At 51.3% G+C, this 18045-nt stretch overlaps 1 protein-coding gene across 1 annotated transcript in view; it reads left to right on the top strand.

Moving 5' to 3' along the window:
* CD81 (CD81 molecule) overlaps positions 1 to 11440 on the top strand; it is a 24996-nt gene extending 13556 nt beyond the window's left edge. The window contains exons 3-7 of the mRNA XM_035892852.1: positions 2916 to 2990; positions 5741 to 5851; positions 6097 to 6198; positions 6530 to 6619; positions 7292 to 11440. Of these exons, the coding sequence (XP_035748745.1) occupies positions 2916 to 2990; positions 5741 to 5851; positions 6097 to 6198; positions 6530 to 6619; positions 7292 to 7354 (441 nt within the window). The 3' untranslated portion in view covers positions 7355 to 11440. The remainder of the gene's footprint in view (positions 1 to 2915; positions 2991 to 5740; positions 5852 to 6096; positions 6199 to 6529; positions 6620 to 7291) is intronic.
* Positions 11441 to 18045: the final 6605 nt, after the last annotated feature.

The following is an 18045-nucleotide window of genomic DNA, read 5'->3' as shown; positions in this document are numbered from 1 at the left end:
GGCTGCAGGATAGGGGCTGGAGCCAGCAGCATAGCAGAAGAGGTGCGAACAGCAGGGTTCTCGGAGCTTCACTTTCTCTGTTGTAAATGAACACACACACACACACACACACACACACCCACCCACCCCATGCCTTTTTCCCCAGCGTGGTCTGGCTGTCCCACCAAGCAGCCACTAAACTCTCTTACCTGATGCACCCTACAGCTTCCCCTTTCACTGAGTTTCAAGGCTGCCTGTGGGGATTCCAGTTCTTTCAAGGAATCATCTCCTATTTTTATCTGTTTGGACAAGGCAACAGCAAAGATTTCCCATAATATCTTAGTGAGGATGTCTAGGTGCACCCTGGAAAATCCATTACTGAAGTGCTACAGGCATCCCTGATGTGAGGCAGCAGCTTGGGATTCCTGGCAGGGGATGAGCTTAATTGTCTAAAGTGTAGCCCCACCTTTGCCGTGGGGGTAAGGGGGACCCGTTTATTTAAAGCGAGTTCTCACATGTGGTTCAGCTTTAAAGTCAACGCAAAAAAAATTAAAAAAAAAAATAAATTGGAGGGGTAAAACACACAAAAAAAAAATCGGAAAAAATGGAAAAAAATTGGAAGGACTTGGCTTCCTTGGGCTGGAAGATTCTTGGTGGTGGTGTAGTGACCCATGGGTGTGGATTCGACTGGGACAGAGGGAAATAGGGCTGCTTCCCCTCGCTCTCGCAGATGGCATCACCCCTAGTTGCGTCTGCTTCCCGATAAGCAGGGGATGCTTCTCACCAGCTTTTATAAAGCACTCCTGAACTTGGGCGGATGAGAGCTGCTGTAGGAGTTTGCAGGCGTTGTCACTGCTGCTGAGGATCGGAGGAGCCGGTGAGCAAATCTGATGGGTTGTTGTAGCGAGGTCTGGCAGCTTTGGATTACTTTTTTTTTTTTTTTTTGTTAAGCAATTACGGAACCTGAATTACCCCTCACTCCCTCTTGAAGTTGGGAAGAGGATTAGAGGGGCAGATGGTACAACCTACGCAAGGCCCGACAGGGGAGCCGGCTGCTTCGACTGAAACGAGCAGCTCTAGCTGCTGTGCGCTGCCCCTGTTTGCTCGCACCTCGGCTTGCCAAGAGCAGGCTGGAGACGCCTCGCGGTGACGCTTCCTGCTGGCCAAGGCTCCAACCGTGCTCCAAGGACATTTCCAGGAAGCGTCACTGGGATGTTGCAGGGAAGCAACCGCTCTCCCCTCTCCTGCAGCCAGCTGATGGAGTTGACTATAGGCTTGTTGCAAAAGGGGAAAGTACCAGGAACCTCCCCGCTACCAAAATCCCGTGCCAAAGGCAGTGTGGAAGCTGAGTGGTGAGACTCAAGGAAGGCAAGAGGGAGCCGCTCGGCATGGAGCGGGTGCTGCTCCCCCGGGAAGGGGCAGGGGCACATCCCAACAGCAGGCCAGGAACGCCGCCACCTTCTCTGAGTGTCAAGCTGCATCTCTGATGTGTTGCAGCCAGCCGTCCATCATTGGAGGGTACCCACCGCAAGAGTGAGCCCTAGTGCTTAACCAGAGAATTACAGTGGCCTCGCGCCCGTGATTTAGGGTGATGTGATTCCGTGGGGAGCATGTGGGACCCAGTCCCCTAGAGATGTTCCTGGAGAACCAGGGATAGATAGGTGTTTAAATAGCAGTTCATTGTTCTGGGACTGGACAAGGATGTCGGAAGTCCTTTCCCTCTGCCGGGTCAATAGTCCTGTTTCCATTTTGCTGATCACCCTTCGCTCTTGCACATGAGAGCCAGGTCATAGCATCATTCTGGAAACTCCCATTTCCTCTGATTGTTGAAGAAAATGTCCTGAATGTGTCTGGAATGGAGACTGCCCAGGATCCAGGGGCTGTTGTTCTGCCCCGTACCGTCATTTTATGTCTTCCTCTGACTGCATTCGCCTCTTCTGCTTCTTTACTTCCATGACAACTCTCCCAGCTTGGGGCTTTTCTCAGGAAGAAGTCGCTGAGGGTGATGTTGTCGTGGAGATAAGGTTGGCTGCGGTTGGACCATGCCTGTCCGTGTCTTCCCACTTGACTGTGATGTATGAGGTTTACAGCTTCCCATTCCCAGTCTAACAGACTGATCGTCACAACGTGTTCCCAGGATCGGAACAAAAAGACGGAGGGAGGCTTTGGGAGGATGGCAGGGAGGAACGCTGGAATTGCACGAACAGGGCGGGACTGTGGGAAAACATCAGTGTTAGTATTTATGCAAAAAACTGCAGTAGCCATGCAGGGCTGTGGATGCCAAGAGAGCTGGCCATAAATCACACCCTGACGCCCTGCGGCTCCTCGGCAGCTGAAATGTGCTTTTAACCCTGCACTGGCAATTCCCATCCCCGGAGCATCTGTGGCAGAGCAAGAAGCTTGTTTGGACGCTCTTGTGGGGGCATGAAGAGGAGCAATGTGTCTCCTGGTGCCCAGGGCACCCTCATCCCTGCCCCTGCCTGTGTGGGAAGGCCTCAGCTAAAACCCGCTCAGCCATCCCAGTGGGAAGCCTGGATGTGGGGTCGCATCTGATGAGTTACAGGAAAATGTGTTTGGGCTGAGCACACGTATGAGAGATAAAATGGTTCGAAGTCAGGCGACACCTTGCTCTGATCTCATCTCTGAACCCTTTCACCGAAAGGGCTGTCAGGCTCTGGAATGGGCTGCCCAGGGATGTGGTTGAGTCCCCACCCCTGGAAGTATTTAAAAGACGGGTAGATGAGGTGCCTAGGGACATGGTTTAGTGGTGGGATGGCAGGGTTAGGTTAACGGTTGGACTTGAGGATCTTAAAGGTGTTTTCCAAGCTAAACGGTTCTATGATTCTAAGTGCCACTCCACACCTCTACCCACCTAATTGCTGCTTTTGCCTGTAGCCAGGTATGCTAAGTGTCCCTCTCTTGATTTGCCTCTCCAGTTCTTCACTTGCCTGGTGATCCTGTTTGCCTGCGAAGTTGCGGCTGGAATCTGGGGATTTGTCAACAAAGACCAAGTAAGACAACTCAGGTTTCGGTGTTTGTGGGGCTGGGAGGTGGGGGCAGAACTGCAGCAGATCCTGGATCTTTTGCTTGCAAGCTGCTCCCGGCCTGAAGTCATGGGGGCTTGGATTAGCCGTGTGACCCGGGCAGGTCACCTAACTCCTCTTGGCTGGGGCTGATGAACTTTAAATGTGAGCACTTGATGGTAGCAGCTGCCCCTTACGGGTATATAGTGCAATGTCTGGAATAAAAATAGCCCTGTCGCCTGTGTCTCCTCCTCGCTGCCACGCTGTCAGCCACAGTGTGAGCCAATTCATGTATGAAGCCGTGAAGGAAAGCCACCTGCACATCCTGGGTGCCAGAGAGCAAGGAGCAAATCCAGCCACACGGCCCCAAAGTGAGGGAATACCACACAGGGGGAGCCTGCGTCCGTGCTAACGGGATTGCTTGATGCTTCCTGCTCCTTGCCAGTAGCATCCAACCTGTTGCGGGCTGCTCGTCCGCCGGGACTGGGCTTGCTGCTGCTCAGTACGCTGTGGACGTGCGAGGGCTAGAAGTCCTGTGTCTGTCCCAGGCACCCTGCTAGGGACTGCTGGGATGAGGTCCTCTGGCTGGAGGGGTTTAGCTAAAGGGTAGGACTGAACATTTCAGCTTCTCAACCTTCCCTTCCTGCTCGCCTTCTCTTCACCACGGTCTCGCGTGCTCCCACACATGCAGAGTTTGGTCTCGAAGAGCAAAACTATCAGTGCATGGGAACCATGGCCGTGCTGCAGCAAGCAGTGGGCTGGGTGGTGATGGCTCAGTCGTCGAGCGTTTGGAGGAGAGAAGGGGACTGCGTGTGCTCAAAGCCAAGGTTAGACTCTCTGGCAGAGTAGGAAATGTGTTTACTTTCCTACGAGATGTAAGCCAGCTGTGTGAGTAGGTGGTGGCCTGCTCAGCTTTCACACGCGGGTAGGCCACAGATGACCAGCTCGGCCGCGAACGGGAACACCCTTGTAGTCATTCACCAGAGAGAGCATGACTTCACCGGGATAAACTCTTCCGTGGCTAAACATATTATTATGCAGGCAGGGTGCTGTTTCCTAGCAACTTTGGCAAGCTAATTAACCTTTGCAGAGGGGTTGTGCCTCCTGCAGATGTTAGTTTGTGAATCCTGAAGCGTCCAAGATGTGCGACTGAACCGACAGCAAAAACAGTGATGCCTGAGTTAAGGAGGGACCCCATGGCTGTTGCATTCCACGCTGGGGAGAAGGCGCTTGGCCATCAGAGCATAAAGCTGAGAAATTTAGGATTAGAGCCATGACCTCAGCCCCTAAAATTAATTTTGCAGTTTAAAATGAACGGTGGCAGTCTGTTGGCCTCAGCTGCTTTTGCAGCCTTGATGATGAATGGGCTGTTTGGAAGTCCCTGCTGACAAGGCAGGTGGCTTCCTTCTCCTGGCCTCGGCTGGGGGCATCTCGGGAGCAACACGGGCTGGGAGGGCTGCGCTGAATGATCCCAGCCACCGAGGGCTGCTCCCAGCGGGGACTCCATTCCACCTGGGTTTGCAGCCCCTTGGGGGGACAGTCCTCTCCTAACATGCAGGCACAGGATGCCCTTCCATGGAGCTGGAGCCCTCAGCCTGCGTTCCTGGAGATGCTTTAGATACAGGATAGGGAGGCAAGATGTAGGATTATTTTTTTTTTTTCCCCCCCATGTACCACAATCAAATGGTTCGATCGGAGAACATTGCCCTCCAAAGCAAACTTTTTTGAGCAGTGATGGAGAAATGCTGGGATAATTGATTGAAATCACGCTCCTTCTTTCTGCAGTTTCTTTTCTTGCGTGCTAATGCAGCCTGCGCAGCCAAGAGCAGATGTTCTGGAAAGCATTTTCCCTTTCGTATTTACTCATATTTTTTTTTCTTTTGCTTCTCTTGCATGTCCTGCTTTCATCTCTCTCTCCCAAATTATTGGAGGGTGTTAGAGGAGAAGCCCCAAGGCCAGTTTCCCTGAAAATGAGGGGTTTTTTTTTTTGCATTGTGGACCCAAGAGTGGCTGCAGTTTACCAGCCCAGGTGACAGGGCTAGAGTATGGATGAGACTTCTCATATAACCATTTACAGGATGGGGGTGCCCAGCTCCAGGTAGGGACCCAACCAGAGTTTGACATCCAGCTAAAGGCACCTAAGCTTCCTGACCCAAATGAGCTGCCTCACTAGGCTTCAGTGTGCAGTCTCTCCCAAATTCCTGCCATCCCCGCTGAGCCAGACAGCGAGCCGAGGTGCCCGGCCACCTCCTCCTGACATCCCCAGCGTGTCCTGCCTCTGCGGCCTCGGTGGGGAACCTGTTGCCTGCTTGCTTTGTCTCCCCGTGTCGGATGGTTCAGAACAAGCCGTCCCTGCCTCCCTGAGCCCAACAGCGAATCCGTGCGGGATGAAGGCTATCTCAGATCTCATGGTTCACCCCCGGCCCTTGGCTGTCTTTGCCTGCTAGAGAGAGTTTGCGGAGCGCTTGGATAGTGTTGGCTGGAACCTGCTGGCTGGTGGATGAGGTTCTTAATGCTTGCTGCTCGTAACACGCTATGGCTTGAGGGGCTTGAGCCCTATGAAAGGCAGGCCTTTTTTCATGCACCTGTGCAAATAAACGGGGCCCAAACCTATTTAAAAACTGCTCATCTACCTGCAAGTGCCATTACGGGGAACCTGTCCCCTTCAGGCACATCTGCTGGATGCATTTCCTCTTCCTCCTCTGGCTGAAAGGGAGTCTTTCCCCTGTCTTTCCTAGATAGCCAAAGATGTGAAGCAGTTCTACGATCAAGCGTTTCAACAAGCGCTCATGGCAGAAGCGGACACAGGCAACAACGCGAAAGCTGTAGTGAAGACCTTTCATGAAACGGTAAGATGCCAATGGTCTTGCTGCACGCTCTGCTTAGGCTATGTGCAGTTGGCCAAAGCAACTGCTGATGGATAGGAGAAAAGAATTTGGAGAATTACTGCCCCTTCCCTTGTTTCCCCTTCCAAGATGCCTCCTTGGTCAAGGATGTTTAATGGTGGGGAGAGCACTGCATGTGCATAGGCGTTTGCTGTCTGCTAATGCTGGGTTGTTGATTGGGGGTTTTTTTTTCCCCCCTCTTTGTGTAGCTGGACTGCTGCGGTCCTGATAGTGCAACAGAAGTTATCGCTTCTCTGTGGAGAGATGACCTCTGCTCAAAGAAGGACTCCTTCCTGAAAAACCCTCTCGAGGTAGGCACAGCTGCTCTTCAGTCAGCGCAGCTCCTGCGAGGAAACTTGGCTGCCGGGGAAATTTGGGGATTTATTGGGAATTAGATAAGGGATAGAGATTTCCTTTATTTGGGGGTGGTGTAGAGGGATGTCGGAGGTTCCCGTCGGTTCTTCCTTTGCCGTTCCTGCTTGAGGGGGCTGGCAAGTGCGGAGGGGTGAAGTCTGGTGGGAAGTCCTAGAGGCAGGGCCCAGGGACATGAGCGGGACCGGGGGGAAGCAGTCCTGCCTTTCTGGGTGCGGGGGGCGGGCGAGGGGAAAGCAGGTCTCTGACTGGTTTGCTTCTCTGCTTCAGTTCTCGAACTGCCACAAAAAAATCGATGAGCTGTTCTCTGGGAAGCTGTACCTGATTGGTATCGCTGCCATCGTGGTCGCCGTGATCATGGTAAGTGTGACTGTGCAGCGCCTTGCTGTTGTGGGGCAGGGAGAAGCCACCTTGGGGTGTCCTGGTCCTGTTCCACTTGGGCCAGATCCATCCCTTGCCTCCGGGTGCCCCTGCGGCTCAGGCGTGCGGCGCCAGCCCTCTATGCCCCAGCTGATCAGGGACAAGGGTTTCGTCATCCCTTGGGGGGGGTCAGGGTGTTAGCGCAGGCACCTGGTGACCACGGTTAAAGCAGGAGCACCCACAACCCTGTCCAGAAGGGCAGATCGCTGTCGAGCCTCCTCGCTGTCTCCAAACCCACTGGTTTCTCAGGCTGTCGTGTTTTGTCACCAGGGTCTGTGGTGGGAGGGGGTTTGCTGTCTTGGCCACGGTGGGTTTGCTCCCCGCTGAGTGGTGGGTGGCGTGGGCCGGTAGCTCAGCGGCTGCGCGCAGGCTGGGCTGTAATGCCGGGGGGATCTCAAAGCGTTTTCTGCGTAGCTGGCAGCCAGAGAGGGGGAGAACGTCATCTTATCTCAAATTGGCCAACTCCTCATGAAAACAGCAGTGAAGCCATAGCATCTCTGCTCTTATCTCTGGCATGAGAGTGTTTATGTGGAGTGGGGGACCTTGGGATGGGGGGGAGCGCCTGCATCGTACTGTTCGGTGCCTCACTGGTGCCCCTGTGTCTCCCGACAGATCTTCGAAATGATCCTGAGCATGGTGCTGTGCTGTGGCATAAGGAACAGCTCCGTCTACTGAGCTGTGAGAGCCGGGGAGGGGAAGGGGGGAGCAGGGCGGACGGCGCTAGAGGGGAGCCCAAGTGCCACCAAGTGACCAGGAGACATTTCGACAAAAGATAAAGAAAACTATGTATATAAATACTTCCAATATTACCATACAGTACTTATCATTTTTATTTTTAAGTACTTTTTTTTTTTTTAATAAATAAAACTTTCCCGTATCCTTGTGGCTGAGTTAGTTACACATCAGTTTTGTGTGATGGGGAAAGCTGCTGTAGCAGGAGATCAGGTCCTTCCTTCCCCCTTCCCCACCCCCCGTAACTCAGAAATAACGCTGGTGGAAGATGTACAGAAGAGAAGGCTGCAGCCTGTTAGCAGAAAACTTTGCCTTGGTTTTTACTCTCTTTTTCAACACTGACTTTTTTTATACACATAATTGGGTGCTGAAGCAGGATTTAGCATTTTTATTCATTTGTACTCATCTTTTCCTACCATCACCCCAACTCCCTGGCGTTTCCAAGCTGTCCGTAGGGAAGCCTGGCTGGCGGCCTGAAGCCTGGGAGAGAGGAGAGAAGAGAAGAGGAGAGGAAGCAGCCCCTGTTGCCTGGGTGCGATGTGTCCCGGGGGAAATGCCAGCACATTGCTCCTCTCTGACCTGTTTGCATTGCTAGGTCAATCCTTAACAGAAGTCAAATTTTTTTACTCTCTGAAGGAGCGGGGATGGTTTTGGCTTTTTGGTTTTGTGGGGTTTTTTTTCTTTGGACTATAACTTTATAAATTGGCTCATTTCCATTGATTTGTTGTATTTAAAGGGTCGGTTGCTGGGGGCGAATTTTAATCCCAGTTTGTCAAACATAGCAAACTGAAAATTGAGTCAGTTTTTCAATGTCCTTCAATGTTTCTTTATAGGCGTATGTTTTGGGGAGTGTCTAGTTCTGTACTGAGTTTCCACTGTTAAGCTAATACTTGCATACAAATGATAGTGGAGAAAAGAAGAAAACTTTTTTTAAAGAAAAGTCCTGAACCTTAGAAATCCTGCATTTCTGTATTGCAGGATGACGCCTGGGGGTTCCCAGCCATATGCACGCGTGTTTAAAATTTCATCTTTGCATCACTCTCTCGTTCAGTGGAATTTTCCTTCCTTACAGCATGTTGTCGCACACTGTAACATTGCTGGGAAATTGGCATAACCTGATTTTGCAAAAAAAGAAAAAAAAAGAGAAAAATAAAAAAAAAAAAGCTTAATTATTTTAAGACCTTCCACTTCCAGTCACATCAACGGCAGGAGATCAGCTTATCAAAGCAAGGGAATTCAGGATTTTAGATCGCACCAGTTGGAACACTTTCTTGTAACCTGGTAAGCTTTGGTTGCCAATTCGATGTACGTGGCTTCTGTTGTATGCCGCTCCGTTACCATGTAGATAGAGGGGGGAAGTGACCCAGGAGCTATGTAATAAAATCAGAGTCTCTCTAAAAAGATGATCTATATGTATAGTTCTATAGATATATATTTTTAAGCAAAGCCTTTTCCTTAGCCGTATGGGCACTTGAGCTGGAAATGAACAGTATCTCACAGCTCTTTGCCACCTCAAAGGAGGTAAGGGGAGGAGTTGGGAATAGCGATCACCTTCCCCACTTCAGGAATATTTCTTTCTTAAACTATTTTGCTCTCCCCCTTCGTTGCAGTGAAGAGCTTCAGATCGGACAGGGAGGGAGACCCATGATCATTTTAAACTTGTACTGTGTCCACTGCACGTGGCTGCCGTGGCCGCTAAAGGATAGGAAATTCCTGCACTGGGGCTTTTCCCCCCTTCCGCTCCCCCCTTTCCTCTTCCTGCCTTTTAGTGTTATAGGGCCTTTAAAAAGTATATAGGTAAATACATATATATATATATATATATCTCAAGTTGTGCTGGGTAAGAGGAGGAAGTGCTTCAACAGAACTTCGGGTTGAGGGGTTGGACAAGAAAAGATTCAGCCTTAGCAATAGCCTTAAAGCAACACTGCCCTGAATGTCCACGTTGTGCACGTCGAGAATGAGACGAGGTTTTGCAGGAGGTAACCCCTTCCCCTGCCCCCCGGCGTAGCTCCTTCAGGTCATCTACTCTGTTATGTGGCTATATGTATACGCATCAACCAAGCATGTGTGTTTACATATATGTGCATCGGGATCGGTAGCATACAGAATGGATGTGTAACTTGCCGCCTTTTTTGTTGACTGTTGATAAATGTGTATAAATATGCCATTAAGCATTTCAGTTCTGTTTTCTTTCCTTATACTGTATTTTTGATATTGTTCAGTATTCAGTTGATGCTGTGTATGTAGCCGGAGCTCTGTTTGAAGACGGACGGGGTCTCGATGCAGGTCAGGTGTGTCCTTGGATGCCGTAGCTTTAGGGCTCTGGGCTGTCCCAGGCAGGAGCAACTGGGAGAAAGTGGTGCTTGGAGAGGGAGTCCGGGAGCTGTGGGAGGAAGAAGAGCAGGAGGTTTGCTTCGACCATGTTCCCGCACAGGCTGCAGTTTACTCTTTGGCTTATTTTGGAGGTGGCTTGTCACTGTGGGGAGTTCCAGAGGCAGCTCCCTGGGCCACCTCTTGTCCCTGCGGCTGCTGCGGGAAAGGTGCTGTGGGAAAGGAACAGCGAGCGGCTGGGGAGGTCGTGGGAGGGGACAGAAAGAGTTTGAAGGGAGAGGGCAATGCTTTCCCTAGCGTTACTAGCTGAGAGTCCCCACCTTTGATGGAACGGTCGTCAGCTGTAGCAGGAGGGGTCAGCCCTGGCAGAAGAGGGACAGAGAGGAACCGTCGTGCTTAAGAAGGATGAAGTAGCTGAGAAACCCTCACAGAAAATAACGGCCCCCTTGGGTCTCCTCCAGTCCGGCCCCCTGTGAAGTTGGACCCGAGTTAAAACAAACTAGGGAGGGAGCTGTGAAGGGCCGAGGGGACGCGCCATGTTGCAACCACTCGGGATCCAAAAGTGACAGGGCTCTTCTGCCAGCTGGTCGGTCCCAAAGCTGCCTGAGGAGAAGGGGGAAAAAACCACTAGGTTGGACCCCTGCCCTGCCTCAGACCCTCTTCTGCATTCCTTCGCATTTGTGTGTGCAACAGGGGGCCCCAGCCTGCTCCCCTCCGCACCCCCAAAAACCAAACTACGGATGAAACTGTGGGCTGTAAATACAAAGCCCTCCCTCTCCAGGGCCGCGTCCTCCCAGAGCTAGTGACAGCTGAGGAAATGGCTGTGAGCTGAGGCGGGGAGGAGAAGACTCAACTGCCCAGGTCTTAGTTCAAAGACCACATCGAAAGGTCAAACAGAGCCGCTGACAGCTTAACTGAATGCTTGGGATTTTTTCATACTGTGGAGCATGCCACAAAGCAGTGTGTTTAACTTCTTTCTGCCTTTTTTTTTTTTAAAGAAATGAAACAAAAATCGATTTAATAAACGTTTCTCATAGTGTGCATAGTGTGATGAACCGCTGCAGTTTTACAACCAGTAACCTTAACACCAGGATGCTTTTTGAAACCAGGCTTCAACAGCATGGGTTTTTCCAGCCTCTGGGAGGGGGGCCTGCAGGCAGGCTGGGGACGCATCCAGAATGGTGCTGAGGGAAGGCAGCAGTGGCTGCTGCGATTGTGCCCCCACCCCCCACCCCCAAAGGAAGGGGGGCACAGCTGTGGGGGAGCTAATGTGGGTTGCAAAATAGGGTGAGTGTGCTGAAATTCAGGGGGGCTGCAGTGGCAGTACTGCGCACACCCTCCTGACGTGACCAAAAATGGCCCAAAATGCCCTCTGTTGCCATCCGGCCGGGGGCTGGTCTGATTTTTGCTGATGGTTTGGTAATGCCACCGCCTGCCCCTCCGCACCATCAGGGGCAAGCCTGGCTGAGAGCAAGGGGGGAAGGCTGAGTGCTGTGATCCCACAACTGCCTGCCTTTCTCTGCCCTCGCTGCGTTGGAAGCAGGAACGTCCCACGGCAGCCACCGGCCATCGCCCATGCCGGTGCGGAGAGGGAGGGAATGCCGGGCGAGGGAGAGCGATGTTCAGCTGCTGCGAAGAAAGGCGAGCCCTGCTCCCGGCGGCTGTGCCCGCGCTACAAGATCATGCCCATCTGTTGTTCTTTCACTTGTTTACCTGAATGTTAATGGAGTCGGACATAATGACTCCTGGAAAGAAAAAAAAAAAGAGATATTTAAAAACAATAAAAAAAAAAGAAACAAAGCAAACCCCCTTGTTAGTGGATTTTTAACGATGCGTTGTCAGATCTTGTTTCTTTCCATTGCGTACAGATTTCTGCCACGTCTTCCAAGGGAACAGGCTTGCCTCGTTCTGGTATTCAAGCAAAATTTGGGCTGCAGGGAATGCAGTCCTTAGCTGACCCTCTAGGTAGTTTCCCATGAATGTGATGCTCTTTGCTTCATGCCTTAAAACCTTTGTATTGTGGTGCTGTGTTGTTGCTCCAGATGGGGATACAATTATTCCTGCCTCTGGAGGTAGGATTAAGCTGATGTGAGTCACTGTCAGACTCGGGCTGGTGTTCAAAAAGGGTAGAAACGAGAGTGGAAACCAACTGGCAAAGCGCAGCGCGTGTTTGGCATCCAGGGCGTGTGCCTTGGGACCTCAGCCTAGAAGCATAGCTGGGATCTTAAACCTTGCCTGGCTAAACGCTGTGCCCTCCGTTTGCACCTCGGGGCCGAGTGTTAACACCGAAGTGCTCGACATGGACGGAGTGGTACATGATGCTGGAGCTGAGATGCTGGGACAGGACTGGGCAAACCAGGCCCCTTTGAGGTGCTGTTCAGTGAAGACATGGATTATTCTTGGAAAACAGCAGTCCTGCTGCGTAGGAGCGTGTGAGGCCACACGGGTAAACCACTGTGAGGGGAAGGGGTGGGTGGAATGCCTCCAGCCTGCTCGTTCTCATATTGCACCAACCGACAACCCTGGCTTATGCTTCTCCTAAACGTTTTTCGCCAGAGTCTGAAGGATTTGGAAAGTCACTGGAGACTGTACTGTGGACGTCTGATTCCTAGGAATATGACTGTGGAATCTTTTTTTCTGTGAAACAAGAATTTTCACAAAATAAAAATACAAGCATGGGTTTTTTTTCTGAGCTAGACCAAGTTGGGATTTTTTTTTCCAGTGGAATTCTTTTCTTGTCCCTTCCAAACTGTTTTTAAAAAAAGCCCAAAAACCTCTAGACTGTTTCTGACGAGACATTTTTGCTTTGGCAAGCCTTATTTTGTAAGACTCTGCTGGGCTGTTTGTGCTGTAAGTAGCAATGTGCCTAATTGTTTCTTCCTAAAACAGCTGCGACTAATGTGTATAAATTTCTTAATTCTGTTCCCTAATAAGGGGTTATCTAAGTTCTAACCAAGATTTGCAATATACCCGCAGGAGGGAAAAAAACCCCAGCCAGCTCTCCCATGCAAGAGCTGTTAATGGGGGAGGTTTCTGCAGAGGAAAGTTCCCTGGCTGCTGGATCCTGGCCCAGCAGCTCCGCTTGCCAGGCCCAGTGATGAAGGATGTGTTAGATAGCGGCTGTGCTGCTCTGGGCCACCATTTCCTTTGCTGGGCATGGCAGCGTGGCCCTTCCAGTCAGGGGAGAGGAGGGGGTTTCAGTGCCAGGGCGAGCTGCTGACAGCAGAGGAAAAAAAAAAAAAAAAACAAACCCAAGACTATTTCAACCACCTCATTTACTGGCAGGGCTGTGGTACGGCTGGGAAGCTGTGGCTGTGCCGGAGAGGAGGCAAGCGTGGAAATACAGCCCCTGGTGAGGGATCACCTGCCATCAGTGGGTGCCAAAGGGGAGAGGGCAGCAATTAACTACCTGACCAGCTCTTGATGAAGTGATAAAGATGCAGGCTGGAAACCCCAAATCCCATTGGTACCACGCTGTGCAGCTGAACTAGAGGCGCGGTGTTAATCTGAGTATTTTTGTCTGACCGGTCCGCTCAGTTTCAGCCTGGGGAGCACCAGATGATTTACCTTGCATGGGGCATAACCCAAGCAGGCGGGCGCAGCTTGCGGTGCGAGCTCTTCAGCCAACCTCTGGCAGCGTGTCTGGCCAGCGCAGGCGGCCCGATGCTTTCACTTCAGAGCCCAGGGAGATGGAGCAAACAGAAGACACCTCCCAGCCGCTAGAACTGCTGCATAACTGAAACCCGCATGGTTTTTACACTTGTGAGGATACACAAACTTTGCAGCCAGGCACGGTCATGCCGACCGCCTGGCATTTCTCACTGCGTTCAGATGACCCAGCTCAAGTGCCAGTGGTTGCAAGTAACATTTCTAATTAAAGTTTAATCTCACCTTTTCCTTTTAAAAAAAAAAAAAAAAAAAAGTCTTTCTTGGCCCTGCTTTGCTAGGGCAAACCCTCATGTTAGAACACAGCTTTGCTGAGTACCCAAGAGGTGTGGGTGTTAGGCCAGCTGAGATGAATAAGCAGGTTAAGATTTCCTCCCGGAAGGGTTAGTGGTGCTAAATGCAAAGCCCTGTGTTGGCTACAAAGTTGTGTCAGTTAACACAGCTCCTACAGGTCGTGTTCTTCTAACAAGAAGTCTGGGGAGTTTTAGGGTTTTGTGGGTTTAGGTTTTTTTCTTAATATTAACTTCAAGGCCCTCAGCTGGTTCCAATGACCTCTTTCAGCCCCCTGCTACTGCTGCTAGTATCAGGCACGTTGGGCCAATGAAAGGAAGGGGAAAAAAAAAGGCAAGAATTAGGGGAAAGATTTTTTTAGTACAAATACTCCATAGCTAAATTGAAATGAACAGAGACCCCCAACTGGTTTTGTTTCTCTTTAAAAATTTCAAATAATTGCAGAGTATTAATTTGCTCGTAAATGACTTCAGTTCCCTCCCACACACACAGTGTCTCTTAACAGGAAAGGGGTTGTGGGTTCTCTCAGCAGGTCCTCTCCTGGCCGGCAATAACATTATTATTGCGAAGAATCCAGTTGACAAAGACCTTCATAGCCTGCCTGCATTAAAACTGACTCCACAGGAACTAATTTTATGTAGTTACCTTAGGGGGAAAAAGCACCAACATGGGTAAACAGCACCGGAATAAATCAAACCCGCTTGCAGGTGAGCCAGGACCAAATGAAAGTGCAAAGTAAAACAGGTAAGTGAAGCTTGGTGTACAAGAGGCGGTGTCAAACACTGAATCCTGGAAACTCACCCCACGGGGGATTTTAAGGCCATTTGTAGGCTTTCCTTCCTGCAAATGGGAGAGGGCAACTCGAATTATTTCCTTCAGCCTGTACCCATTCTGGCTTGGTGTGACTGCCTTCTCCCAGCAGAGAAGGATGCGGTGGTCACTACTGAGCTTTTGCTTTTTGCCTGCAGGAAAATACTCCTTTCCCTCCCCACCTCCCCTCAGGAGCCCCAGCATCAGCTGCGTGTGGCCAGACGACAAGTTGACCATGAGCCAGCAGTGTGCCCTTGTTGCCAAGAAGGCCAATGGTATCCTGGGGTGCATTAAGAGGAGTGTGGCCAGCAGGGTGAGGGAGGTTCTCCTCCCCCTCTACCCTGCCCTGGTGAGACCCCACCTGGAGTACTGGGTCCAATTCTGGGCTCCCCAGTTCAAGAAAGATGAGGAACACCTAGAGAGAGTTCAGAGGAGAGCAACAAGGATGATAAAGGGACTAGAGCATCTCCCTTAGGAGGAAAGGCTGAGAGAGTTGGGCTTGTTCAGCCTGAAGAAGAGAAGACTGAGAGGGGACCTTATAAACACTTACAAATATCTCAAGGGTGGGTGTCACGAGGACGGAGCCAGACTCTTCTCAGTGGTGCCCAGTGACAGGACAAGGGGCAGTGGGCACAAACTGAAGCATAAGAGGTTTCAGTTGAATATGAGGAAGAACTTCTTTACTTTGAGGGTGACAGAGCACTGGAACAGGCTGCCCAGGGGGGGTGTGGAGTCTCCTTCTCGGGAGATATTCAAAGCCCACCTGGATGAAATCCTGTGTGACATGCTCTAGATGAACCTGCTTGAGCAGAGGGGTTGGACTAGATGATCTCCGGAGGTCCCTTCCAACCCTTACCATTCTGTGATTCTGTGATACCAGACCAACTTCCATACTCCTACCGGATGCAGGAGACAGTGAAAATGCATCCAATTGCTCTGCCTGGCTTGCAGGACCTGGGCGGCTGCTAGGGAACCGGCTGCAGCTTTCCTATAGCAGCGAGGAGAGGGGCCAGCCATCCCTGCCAGGCACCTACCCCGGCTCCGAGCGCAGCAGCAGCAGGAGTCTGCCAGTGAGCAGCGGAAACAGATACCAGATGGGGGCCAAACAACAGATTTATTTGCCAGAAAGGAGCACGAGGCGCCCAGTAACGGGGCCGAGACTGGTATGCATCGCACACACCACTCCCACGCACAGGGACGGGCTGGCTCCCTGCAGACGCATGGGGCCAACTCTGCGAAAAGAGCTGGCCCCTCGGAGCCCGCTCGCTTGGATGATGTCCTGTGCTGCAGCTCAGATCCACCTTCCAGCCTCCCCCACCCCTCTTCAAGCCACCTTAGTTCACGCTGGCGAGGGGAAAATGCTTTACCATCTGTTCGTCTTCAGAGTCTGACTCATTATTTTTATTTCAGCTGTCGCCAAGCAATAGCAAAAATCCCAACACACTAGCATATCCACCGCTGCAAACTGTCTTGTCCTCAGCCACCAGAGAAAGCACAGCTCATCCCCAGTTCTCCACGGCGTGCAATACTAGATCTTCTGCAAAAAGACAGGAAGGAGGAAAAGGGTACAGTCAGCTTCTGAAGGTGACCTTAGTCATCAACATACACGGCCTCCAGGCAAAAAACCCAAGAACTTGTAGCCTCTGGAAATGGAGGAATGGGGCTTGTTTCTGAAGGCACCCACATCCACAGGTAATAGAGATGGTGGAGGTGCTCTTCTGCCCTTCTGAGCCCCCTAATAGCATTAAAACCAGGGTTTGAAACAAATAGTACCATCATTTGCAGTCCGTGGCACACTCTGCTTGTCTCCAGCTGTACAAAAATGGGGGCATGCCACTGCCTACCCCACAAGTTCTTGCCTGCTCCTTAGCACCCTCGGAGGCTCACACCAGGCGTGTCCCCCGCGCCCCGTTACACCGCGCTGGTGGCCTTCGCCCCTGGTTTACTCTCTGCTCCCGTTGCCTGTTCACTGCCTTCCTCCTACCCGTTCCTACTCGCCTACCAGAGGCCTCATGTTTTCCTCTCCTCCCCCCCTCCACGTCTGAACGCCTGTGACCATACCCACCATATGTGTATACATTAAAAAAATAGGATCACCAAACAGGGAAATACCTCTGGAGCTCTTGTTTTAAAACTACAGCGTGACTCCAGCCAGCCAGAAGACATTTTGCGCTAAGCTCGTGGTTGCTGCCAAATGTGTTCCAAACGCAGCCCTCATCTCATAAATTACCGTAGTTAGCAACACTGCAGCAGGCAAAAGTATATATTTAAAGGCTGACCATGCGAATGAAATGGCTGCAGTTTATATTACGGGGTGAGTCACAGTGAGGCCCCGCTTGGAGGGATCCAGCGAAGCCTCCCGGGCCGCGGCCGCAGCCATGGGCAAAGCGGTCGGCGATGCAGCAGGGTTGGGGTGCCATTAATTAACGTGTTGCTAAAATCAGACAAAGCGGGGCTACCCCTGTACTCGGTGCTGGTCGAGGCCACACCTTGAATCCTGTGTTTAGTTTTGGGCCCCTCACTACAAGAAAGACGCTGCCTTGCTGGAACATGTCCAGAGGAGATCCACAAAGCTGCGGAGGGGTCTGGAGCACAAGGCTTATGAGGAGCGGCTGAGGGAGCTGGGGGTGTTCAGCCTGGAGCAGAGGAGGCTGAGGGGAGGGGAATGGTTTGAAGCTGCGCCAGGGCAGGTTTAGGCTAGACATTAGGAAAAACTTCTTCACCGAAAGGGTTGTCAGGCTCTGGAATGGGCTGCCCAGGGAGGTAGTCGAGTCCCCATCCCTGGAGGTATTTAAAAGAAGGGCAGATGAGGTGCTTAGGGACATGGTTTAGTGGTGGGATGGCAGGGTTAGGTTAAGGGTTGGACTTGATGATCTCAAAGGTCTTTTCCAACCAGAGCAATTCTATGATTCTATTCTATGGTTCTACGCAGTAGCTTCTCCTTTTGTTGCAAAACGATGGCGTGGATGCACTTGCTTACACCCGAGGCCTGTGGCAAATCCCTCGGTGCAGGGCGAGCTGGAGAGGTGAAAGCAGGACCTTTGGAGGCTCAGGCCCTTTGCAGGCATTAATTTAATTTAATGATGAAGCCCCAGGGCCAGGCAAGGCAGCAGGAGAGCCTGAGCCCGGGGAAAGGGTGGAGATGGGCCCTGGGAAGGGCCGGGCCACGCACTCCTCCGGCACAGCAAACCTGGCCTTTGCTTTTTGCCTAAATATAGGGTGAACAAGCTAAATATTGAAGCCACTTGGGGAATACATTTCCACTGGAAGTTTAAACCTTTTGCTGAAAAGGGGGGGGGGAATCAGGCATCTTTGGCCAACACCAATAAAACATTCTCAGACAGAATTCCACTTCTGACATACATAAACCTTTTGCTGAAAAGGGGGGGGGGAATCAGGCATCTTTGGCCAACACCAATAAAACATTCTCAGACAGAATTCCACTTTCTGACATACACACACCAAAAAAAAATGTTCTTCTGGGACAGAAAATGGAAACTCTTTTATTTTTGATGGATTTATTGTGGTTTTTT

This window comes from Egretta garzetta, unplaced genomic scaffold (assembly GCF_000687185.1).
Source record: "Egretta garzetta isolate BGI_Z169 unplaced genomic scaffold, ASM68718v1 scaffold44, whole genome shotgun sequence".
Lineage (NCBI taxonomy): Eukaryota > Metazoa > Chordata > Aves > Pelecaniformes > Ardeidae > Egretta > Egretta garzetta.
Note: the sequence above shows the minus strand (reverse complement) of the source record. Positions and strands in the feature narration are given on the sequence as shown.